This window comes from Phaethon lepturus, unplaced genomic scaffold, assembly GCF_000687285.1.
Source record: "Phaethon lepturus isolate BGI_N335 unplaced genomic scaffold, ASM68728v1 scaffold22625, whole genome shotgun sequence".
Lineage (NCBI taxonomy): Eukaryota > Metazoa > Chordata > Aves > Phaethontiformes > Phaethontidae > Phaethon > Phaethon lepturus.
The window spans coordinates 37,134-47,965 of record NW_010540154.1 but is presented as its reverse complement, the minus strand read 5'-3'; the positions used below and the strand labels follow the sequence as shown (position 1 = coordinate 47,965).

Sequence of the window (10,832 nt, the reverse complement as noted above, 5' to 3'; positions counted from 1 at the left end):
TGTTGATTCTGTATTTACTGTGATACAAGAGAAGAGATTGACCCAGTTTTTCTCAGTTCAGGTCTGTGTGTAAATGGATTTATTTTTTTTTGCTGAAGTTTGTGAATTTGCTGATTTTAACACGTTTTTGGGCTTACATGATATCAGCCTTACGTAGTAATAAAATTATGTACTTGTTTCAAGAGGAAACGATAATAAAGAATGCTCTTTCAAAAGCAGCTAAACACATGAATTATTAAAATGTTAAATTATTTCCAAATTACGGCATATCCAGCTTTTTCTATGGAGCTCACTCAAGAATAATTGCACAGTGTTCTTTGCAGAATTTAACACCAGAAATGTCACACTTTTTTCTTTTAAAAATAATTCTTTCTCACAGTGTAAGAGCTTCCACGAGTATAAATGGGTATCCTTGTATTGGCTTCTGTAAAACGTTGCCAGTTTGTCCCATCTGTATTTTTTCAGTGTAGTTGTCGAGCTGTGACATTTATTGCAGAGCAGAACAAAGATTGAAGGGACTTTTTATCATGGAGATGCCCAGGAGCTGGAGCGTGGCTGCGTGCAAGGACCAGCAGCCGGGTCCGCAGCCCCACGGCGAGTTGCGGAGCCTGGAGGAAGAAGCAGCAGCTTTGCAAACGCTCACTCAAGCTGAAAGCCTGTGCCAGTGTTAGTGGATGTTCCTCACATCTTGATTCCCTCCCCCCCCCGCCCCTCTATTTTTTTTGGCTCTTCCTCCTTCCCTGCTTTTGTCCTTACTCGGGCTCCTGGCACGAGTAGGTGGGATAAAGGTGGGACGTGCTGCAGTCGTCAGTGCCCCAGCATCTCCACGTGCCGCTGCCTGCCGCCCCTGCCGCAGAGTCGGGGGGGCTCGTCCCCTGCAGCCCCCGGGGCTGGATGAGGGGTGCGAGCTCCCTGAGGGGCTGTTGGAGGGATGAGCGTAAGGACGAGCTGCAGCATCCCCCATGTTGCTCCCAGACTTTCTGTGGGCATCGGGGAGCAGATGGGAGCTCTTGCAGCTCTGACTTTCGAGCCTGCGGAGAGGATGGAGCCGTGGGAGAACGCGAGACACACGGATACCACCGGCAGTTGTGTAAGGTGCAGAGAAATAGAGGAAACCTTAATAAAGCAAGGATTTAGTATCACCAGTTCAGTCAAAGGAAGAACACTTAGCAAAAATGCCTACTGATTTTCTGAGTGAGCTTTTCCTCCGTGCAGCCGAAGCTGGGAAACACAGCATCGTGTGAATTAGGTCTAGTATTTGTCCAGGCATTAATACAGTTTGTGGTTTTTCTGGTGCATCGTTGTGATTACAGAGATAGCCGGGATGATCAGGTGAGTTGATGCAGAAGCTTCCTTGCTTTCTCTCTGAAATTGGTATATGAAGGTACTCTTAAGCCACAAGCAACCCCCTGCAGGTTTTTGTAGCTGCAATGTAAGATATGATGTATTTTCCTTTTTAAAGTACAACTGGAGCGTAGGAGTCCTGTGGTCACTGGCATCGGGGGAAATTTTCTCTTGGAGCCTGAGGTTACCTTTGCTTTTTCCCTGCTCTGGGCAGTGGTTTACGGCAGGGCTGGGTGTTTGCATCGGGTGTGTAGGACGGGATGAATGTGGGTAAGGGGCTGGAGGGAAGACAGGGCCACATGCTGCCAGGGGTTTCCCTTGACCCCACTGTGCAGAGGGGATGATGGCAGCCATGCTAATTCTTCCTCCGCAGGCCCCCGTGGCCCCAGCACGTGGGTCCCTGAGATGTCACTGAGAGCCGAAAGCCATGCAGGTACATCGACGCTGAAGAAGATTGCTGCAGACATGAGCAACATCATCGAGAGCCTGGACACCAGGGAGCTCCACTTCGAGGGGGAGGAGGTTGACTCGGAGGTGCTAAATGACCCAAAAGGTGCCGGTGAGTTGACAACTGTACGTTCCCACTCCGCATCCTGCCTGGGTTTAATAACTGACAATCTGTTGACAGATAGGGTACAACCTCAGTGGTTTTACCAAGCCCAGCTGTTGACCCTGTTTTAGGACCAGGAGGCATTACTCTTAGCCCATGCACTCATCAGGTCCCTTCTGTGAAAGCTTGTCTTTAAGCTCTCTTAAGTAAAACCTGGTATATTTTAGTGGAATTAATGCTGCTGTGTAGATGCTTCCGTGTTTAAGTATTGCAGTTATCTGCTGGCTTTCATGCCCTCATTGATCATTCCAAGGCTGTTGAGCTAACAGGGTTTGTGGTCCTTCCAGTGTGCATTCCTTTCTCTGCCATCTATCACACCCATGGATTCAAAGAGCCGGGCACACAGACGTACCTCACGGGATGTCCTGTTCGAGTGCGTGTGTTGGAGGTTGAACGCTTTACTTCCACAAAGAAGGTCGGAACTTCCAAAAGTTTCATTTCATTACCATGGAACTGTATTGAAATGCTGTTTGTGGGTTAATTTTGCATGTGCTTTTTCATGAGCTGAGCCCTTGTGGTGTTCTCCTGCACAGGTACCAAGCCCTAACGTTTACACTATTGAGCTGACCCATGGAGAGTTCACATGGCAGGTGAAAAGGAAGTTCAAACACTTCCAGGAGTTTCACAGGGAGCTGCTGAGGTACAAAGCCTTTGTGCGCATCCCCATCCCTACCAGGAGGTGAGTGTGCAGCCCTGCAGATGCGATGGGCTTTGGGAAGACATGGTCATAGAATCAGAGGATAGTTTGGGTCGGAAGGGACCTTTACAGGCCATCTAGCCCAACCCCCTGCAGTGAGGAAGGACATCTAGATCAGGTTGCTCAGAGCCCCATCCAACCTGACATGGAATGTTTCTAGGGATGGGGCATCTACCGCCTCTGCGCAACCTGTGATCTTCTTTTCTCTTTACATAGGGTATTGGTTTGTCTTCACCGATCCATTTACTTTGCTGTGAGGAGGAGAGGGCAGAAGAATTTAGTCTCTACAAATTTTTAGCAGCTATAATAACAGTATTTACCCTCTACGTATTTAGCAGTTGTAACCTAAGTGGTGCAAGCATATCTCTGCTGACCCAGAAAGCATGTTGGGTCCCATGTCATCAGCTTGTGAGCTGAACTTGCCTTGAACTTGGGGAAGGGTTATGCTAATGGCAATTGGTGGTGGTACGTGGCTTTCTGCTGGCACGGGCTGGATGTGGGAGGCATGGGGGTCCCCAGCATGGGTGGTCAGCCCTGCCTGGGCTGGCCTTGGTGCTTGGGGTGGCTGGAAGCATACGGGGAGCCATGGGAGCAGATGTGGTGTGGGTTGGCAAGAGCATCCTGCTGTAGGGAATTGTGTGGAGAGGATATAGGGAAAGGTGAAATTATGAGGGGTTAAGGGCTGGGGGAACATAATGGCCTAAAAATAGTATTTAGGCTCTTTTTCCTTAAAAGAGTAAAAGGAGACCCTGAAAAATCAAACTGTGATGTTTCTGTGTTGTATTTTTGTTTGTGAGCCAGTTAGAGCATACTGGCTTCTTTTAAATGAATCCACACTTCGGTTTTTTTGCGTTCCTGCCCACCCATCTCTCTGTTCTTAAGAGTTTGGATTGGAAAAATAAAAGCATTGAAGAAGAAGGGTTACATATTGAGGCATGCACACACTCACAGCACTTAGGCTTGACGTTGCAGTTTGGTTTTCCTCCAGTCACACGGTGAGAAGACAATCTATCAAAAGGGGAGAACCGAGGCAGATGCCGAGTCTGCCGCACACGGCGGAGAGCACGGTGCGGGAGGAGCACTTCTCCAGCAGAAGGGTAAGCACCCAGCTCAGTCTGTGGGGGCTGGAGGAACGCTCTGGGGGGGCTTCTGAGGTGCAGAGATGCCAGGCAGGATGCTTGCGAAGCCACACACTATCAAAGCCCTCATTTTATTACCATTAAAGTCTGTTGCTTGACAAACTTGGGCTTTGACAAGCCCAGCTTTAATCATAGAATCTTTGGGTTGGCAAAGTTTCCTCCATGCAAAGAGGATGCTGCTGCTCCAGGGCTTCATACAGGTGAAGTTTTCCTCTGCAGCTGAGGAAAACCATGATGCCCAGAGTGGTGGTTCCCATTCTTCCACTGCTCCGATTTAAAAGTAGAAGAGGCAGTTTGCAGAGTCAAGTTGCATGATGGAGGCAGCCTTGCGGCCATCAAAATCTGAGAGATTTCAGTCCTGTCCTCCTCTGAAAGAGGAGATGACAGTCAGGCTCCTGATGCTGAAATGGGTAATTTTAGCCAAGGCACGTGTTCTGTGTAACTTCATCAGATGTTAACAGATGGGCCCTTCTATGAAGAGGGTGGATGTGTTCCTACCTCTTCATTGCAGTTTTGCTGTTTGCAAAAAAAAAAAAAAAAGTCTGGAGAAAACCACCGCAACAACAACAACAATCCCCAAGCAGTGTTTGTTCACCCTGTGCTTATCGTTCTTTCTGCAGTTCAGTCCCTCCCTGGACTTTCTGCCGCTGAAGCCCCAAGTCACAAAAGGTTGTGTCTCATGGCTGTGCAGTGCAGATAACCCTCCCTGCTGTACACAGCTTCACTGCTCTGCAGGGAGCTTTAGGGGAGAGGTGTTGACTTAAAAAAAGGAAGAAAAATGTTTTCTAGGTGTTGGTTTTTTCCCCTTGGTTTCCTTGTGGGAATCCCACAGCTTTCACTATGGGGATGTACACCGCGCTGCCCAGCTGGGTAGCTCAGTGCTGTGATGCTAATGCTGAGAAGGGCAGAAGTCCCAATGACATTTGTTTTTTCGGTTCGTTTTGTGTCCTGTAGGACTCTGTCCAGTTTCCCATGCCCAAACAGCTTAATCTTTTCTTTGCCCAGTTACCATGAGGATGGGAAATGGTTCTTTCTCCCATAATGGTTTCTTTTCTTCCCTCACTCTTGGCTGGGGAGGACAGGCTCCAGAGCCCGGTAGCCTGGCCACTGTCCTCTCCATGGCTTTGGGACACAGGGCAGCATGGTCACCGTGCTCCTTACCCCATGGACCTGGTATTTTGGTTAAATAGGTGCTCTCATTGTATCTGAGGCTGCGTTTTCTCACGAAGCTAATTCATGTGAGTCAGAAACAGCGAGGACTGATTTTTGTGTTTAAAATTGTTCTGAAACTTCGGCTCAGTCAAGAACGTTGACCTCTGAAATGACAGTGCCAAGCAACAGGTCTGCGAACAGTAAACAACCTGTGATCAAACTGTTCATGCTGCTGAGCTGTAATCTTCTGTGAGCACATAATAATGTATTAATTTATCTATTCAAGCTGAAAAGTGTGTCTGATTTCTCGATTGCTTCCTAATGCCAGACAGTTGGATTGTGTTTTTTTCTTGAAAATTCCTGCATCTTATCTAAAATTTCAATGTTATAATTGCAGAAACAGCTGGAAGACTACTTGACAAAGATCCTAAAAATGCCAATGTACAGAAACTACCATGGAACCGTAAGTAGCAATCAATTTGCTTTACGAATGTTGAATTCATTGGAAGAAGACCTGGAGTTTATATAAGAATTGTTTTACAGCCATTTTGTAAGCATTTTGGCTTATCTGGTTTCTCCAACATGGATGTAATATTATTAAAACCAAAGGAAAAGGGTGAATGGCTCATTATAGGAGGTTGCTATTATAATACAGTGATAATGTCCTCAAGGAAGTCCAGCCCCTAAAGGTGATAGCACATGCATAAGATAGTGGGTTTCTCTTTAAAGCTGAGGAGTGTTTAAGGTGAGTTGAAGTTTTAAATACTTAAACAATTGGAGTCCAAACCATATTTGTAATCACTCCTTCAGTTTGGACTTCTTATGTGGTCCTGGGTGCAAGTTTGTCTCTGGTGCCTAGTCTGTGCAGTTTCGCTGGACATCAGTGACATTGAGTGTGTATGAGTGATACCCATTCACCTCTACGGGTATTCTGTGACTTCGCAAGGGAAATGGTAATTGGCTTATTTTCCCAAGTCAATGGTCTTTTTGAAATGAGGAGAGATGTCAAATCCAACTTCAGGCTTATTTTAAGCAAAAAAAAATTTCCTTTGAAAGCCATCCTTGAATGTTTCTTCAGTAGTCCTCGCTTGTCATCCACAGGTGTAACATCTCCCTGGAATGGCAATTTATTTCCCTTTTTTCAGCTGCATAAAGACTATGTTACTCTGTGTTTTGTATTATCAGCAAAACCTGATGCATGCATTGAGTAGCTGTAGAGCTTAGGGATGTATCTGAGTAAGGGGTGTAACTGGGAACGCTTGCTTTTCAAACACGGCAGAAATTTAGACTAAACTTAGGGTATCTGTAGCATCCAGTTCTTCTCTTCAACTTTTGTTGTTGCTTGGTAGATATTCTACGCTTTTGCAGGATGTCAGTTGTGTAGAGATGTTGGGCAGCCTGTAGCTGGATGTCATGCCTGAAAGCCGTGCGTGCTCTTGTTGCAGAGCTCGGAGTATTGAGCACTGCTTCTTACATGGGACAAAGTGCTCGTCCAGCGTTGGCCATCGTGCTTTGGGTTGCAAGAAGTCTTCAGATCTGGGCTGAGAGAAACTGTGCTGCTTAGAGTGCTTCTTTTGGGGACAGGCTGTAGAGCTTAATTTAAGTCCAGTGCAATCAAGAGCCATGTTACTCTGCATGTGGAAAATAGTCATCTTTTGTTCTAAAGGCAAGATTGAGATAACTTGGCAATTTTGATCAGTAGCATATGCAAAGCGGGGGAGAATTATTTTACAGTGTGGATCTGTCTTGTCACTCTTAGGCAGGCGTTGCTTTTTTTTTTTTTTCCTTCCCAAATATTTTGGAGAATTTCTGCTCATGTAAGAATGTGGGTGATCTTTTGACCAGGCTGTGGTTTGAAGCAGGCTGCCACGGTGGGGGCCGGGCGAGGAGACAAGTGGTCCTGCCTTGCCCGGGCAGCTGTGGGGTGCTCCCCTCCTCCTGCACTGAATCGCCCTTCTGTCCCTGGCCCCCGGAGCCAGATGTCACTTTGCACATAAATTCTCAGTTTATTGTTGGCTGTTGCTGCATTTGGCTGCAGTGAAGCATTCAGTGAGGACTTTGCTGCCAGTGGTGGTGCTGCTAAGTGTAGTGGGTCCTGCAGGCAATGTTGGAAGAAAGCACAGGGAGAAAAATGTTTCCTTTAAAAAAAGCCACCAAAACAACCCTCCCCATTCTCAGACTAGAGACTAAAGTGAAGATTTCTGGCATTTTCCTTGGAACTGTATTTGTCCTCCTTAGAACAAAATGAGACTTTGCTCTTCCTGTGGTTAAGTCTGGTGCCTGCATGCTGACAAATGCTGTAACTGTCTTAATCTGGGAGCACATTTTAACTCCTGTGTGTTCCTCTCATCAAATCTGTGCACCAAGGTGTTTTTTTAAAATCCTAAGTTCGTAAGTCAGACACAGAATTGCAACGGTAAGATGCAACCCACCTGATGCGTAACTCTTGGTCCTTGTGAAAAACCTGCTTGGGTCAATAGCATCTCCTCGGAGACATTTTTACATCTGACCTGCACAATTTAATTATTCACTTTTTTGCTGCTTTTATTTTGCATTTGTGGTTAATCTGTTATTTGTCAGTGAGGGGATCACCGCTTTTTATGCTGTCTCAGGGACCTACTGTGCACTGGGAGAGTCGAGCTGGTGAGTTGAGCTTGTAGCAGCTTTGCAGACATGAAGTCTCCAGTGGGTTGAGGATCGGGTCCGTGGTGACCACACCACATTGTAGAGGTGGTACATCCTCTATCCTTCTTAAGGGATGCTCCTGCGGGCTGTGGAAATAAACGTACTGAAGCATCATCATTTAGAGGTGTACTGAGCCTCCCTTGCTTTGACTAGCAAGCTCTGAATGATAAAATCTACAGCCTTCTCGAATTTCCCTTAACTTATCAGCATTTTGTGTGGAGTTCACAGATATTTTGGTAGACACATTGTATTTTGCAATCAGAGCCCAGACTTCCTAGCCTGCCTTTTTTTTTTTTTTTTCCTTTTGCCTATGTGGATTGTGGCTAAATCTAGTCCTTTCCAAAACCTTTTTATAGTACTTCTGGGCTGAAGTGCTTTAAGACAATTACTATTAAAATTGATACTTTAGGAATCTCAATGTGTTAATTGTCCACACTTTTCTCTGGGAAATGGAAATTGGGGGAATATAGCCCAAAAACATTAGGAAATGGGGCCTGTGGGCTTAACTGTATTCCATATAAAATTTTTATTAATTGGACCTTTGCATCATTTTTTTTGTATGAGTTGCAGTAGTTGAAAGATGCCTAAGCAAAATAAAAACGAAGACTTGGTTGAACCAAAGCGTGTGTGCCTGTAACATTTTGCGTGAGCTTTAGTGAGTAAAACCCTCATCTTAAGTGAAAGCCGTACAACGTAAGAACAACTCAGATACGTGCGAGTGGCTGCTGTTTTGCCTCTGATATGGTACTTGGATCTGCAGACCATTGCAAATGTCCCCGCCCAACCCTTCAGTATTTTTAGTTATTGCACTTGAACTTCCGCACATTTAATTTTTTTTTAATTGGGGTTTAGTATAAGCCAATTTTTTTGTTAAGAAATAGCTGGCATCTTGTTGCTGAACGGTATTATTCTGAACAGCGGTGTAATTTCATTTTATTGCTAACCACAGCTGCTAATCAACTCTTTACGGGTTTTTTAACCCACTAAATTAAAAACAAGAGTTGAAAGGAAAACAGCGTGGAGCTGCTGAATTCTTTCCGAAATGCAGATGCTCTATGAAATTTTTGCTCACGTAAATCATGCGTGCTTGACATTGGCAGAACGTTGCTTTAAAGCTGTGGCTCGTGCACCTTGCAGCTGGTTCTCCACCTTCCGTAGCTTGTCTTTCTGCAGCTGATCACTCACGTCTGCTTTGGGTTTTTTTTTCCTCTTTATTGCCACGACAATGTCATTGAAACTGCATTCTCTAGGCCTGTATCTCATACTTAAACTATGCTGCTGCGGATCGCTCTGAAACCGGAGCAGGATGCCAGCTCGCCGGGGAGGCAGCTGGGCAGCGCCGGAATTCAGATGTGAAGGAGAGGAAGGCACCTCGCTGCTCTGCGTTCCCCTCTCGGTTTTTCTGTGAAGGACGAGCAGCTCGGGTGAAAGGCACTGTGACAATAAAAATAGCTAACGCGGCAGTAATAATAACAGTAAATCGTTCCATGAGATATTTTCCACTGCACTGAGGAATTTTCCTTCTAACTGGCAGAATTTATTTATTTTTTTTTAATAAACCAACAGTCCTAATTAGAGCTGCTTGATCAACATGTTGGATGGGCTCCTGTCACCCTCGTAGCGGTTTCAAAGACTCCTTGGCTGAAGAGCAGGTTGCTGTGCTGCCAGATAATCTTTCTTTCATTTTTATGTAATAGTTCTGTTTCTGAGAGTAATTTCTCCTTCTCCTTTTTCTTTTTGCTTCTTTGAGGACAATTATTTCTCTGCATGCAGTGCTCCTCAAATTGCTGCCAGCTTTCTGGTTGCAGCCAACATTTTCAAAGGGTTTTGACATCTGTGTGCTTTTTTTTTTTTTGTGTGTGCCCACTGTGAGAAAGATGGCTGGGTTTCTGATTCGACTGCTGGGGAATGCCAGCCATTTTCTGAAGAAATTAAAATGGGATCCACGGCAAAGAACTGGCCTGAGACTTTGCTTGGGGCCCCTGAGGAGAGCTTGTAGCATACGCTGGGTTTTCAGATGCTCCGCATCCTGCTCTGAGTGTCACTGCAGAAGCAGCCAAAATGTTTGTAGGTCCCACCTGGTGCTTTTCCAGAAGGTGTAGTGAGAGCGGTGATAGCAAGATTGTTCATAAAAGCATGCAGAAACTTGTTCTAGCCGCTTTCTGGAAACAGGCTGAAATCACCCAAAAATGAGGGCATTAAGTTTGCCTCTACTGAATAGAGGTTACTTTATGTTCTTGAGCTACTCGGAGGAGAACAAGAGATCTTTTGTTCTTCTCCGTGACCTTACTGATGCGAGAAGTTTGAGAAGGAGCAGCAGAGCGTGAGGAGGAGGAAGGATCTTCTGTCCTACCGCTGTTTCTGCGGAGCAAAACCGGTGCTGGGAAGGGGAGCAGTGCCAGCCTCACTAAAACTGCAGGACAGGCTTTGGCCCCAAATTTACTGATATTCTTTGTTATACTTAGCATTTGAAAATACCTCCGACACCTATGGTTCCACCCATGTAATTCCGGATTTTGCCAATGGGAGCCCTGAGGTCGGTTTGCCAAAGAGCAGGTGACAGTGGCCACCTTGGAGGAGAGCCCGTCCTTGGGTGCTGGCACCTGAGCTGCTGCGGGACATGGGTGGGCATGGCCCAAAGCTGGCCCCGAGGCTGCCTGGTGTCCCAGCTGCGGTCGGGAGCAGAGGTTGAGTCCTGGGCCTCGTGCCAGCCGGCTTCGTTGCCAAAATATGTGGCTAGAGGCTTCCCCCCGGCTCGCTGCCTGGCCAGAGGGGAGGCCGACTTGTGCCCGCTGCCTGCCCTGAGCACCTTTCTGCGCTTGGGCGGTTTTATGCTGCAATAAATTAGAAGTGCCTGGGTGCAGACGAGCCTCGGCCGTGCGAGGCAGCTCCTTCGCGCGGCTGCTCCTGCCCAAGCCCCGTCCCGCACGGGACGCCCGGGGCAGGCGTTTCTCCCTGCTGGTGGGGCCCAGGGCTGAGAGCCAGCAGGCCCTCAGGAATGTCCCGCTGTGCCAAGAAAAGCCTGCTCAGTCGAAGTCGCCCGGTGTCCCTATTTTTAGAGGTGAACGTAGTCGTGCTGCGCTTTCTGCCCGGCTTAGCTTGTCGTTACGTCCCTCTGCAGTCGCTGAAGCGGGAGGAGCTGCAAGGAGGCAGGTCGCTGGAGTCTGAGGTTTGCTGGTAAATTTGCTAGTGTGGCACGTGGGTT

General features: G+C 46.8%; 1 protein-coding gene across 1 annotated transcript in view; it reads left to right on the top strand.

The window, feature by feature from the left end:
* Nucleotides 1-1,749: 1,749 nt before the first annotated feature.
* PLD1 (phospholipase D1, phosphatidylcholine-specific) overlaps nt 1,750-10,832 on the top strand; it is a 43,404-nt gene continuing 34,321 nt past the window's right edge. Inside the window, exons 1-5 of the mRNA XM_010287365.1 lie at nt 1,750-1,897; nt 2,242-2,369; nt 2,488-2,633; nt 3,640-3,748; nt 5,340-5,405. Coding sequence (XP_010285667.1) covers nt 1,750-1,897; nt 2,242-2,369; nt 2,488-2,633; nt 3,640-3,748; nt 5,340-5,405 — 597 coding nt within the window. The remainder of the gene's footprint in view (nt 1,898-2,241; nt 2,370-2,487; nt 2,634-3,639; nt 3,749-5,339; nt 5,406-10,832) is intronic.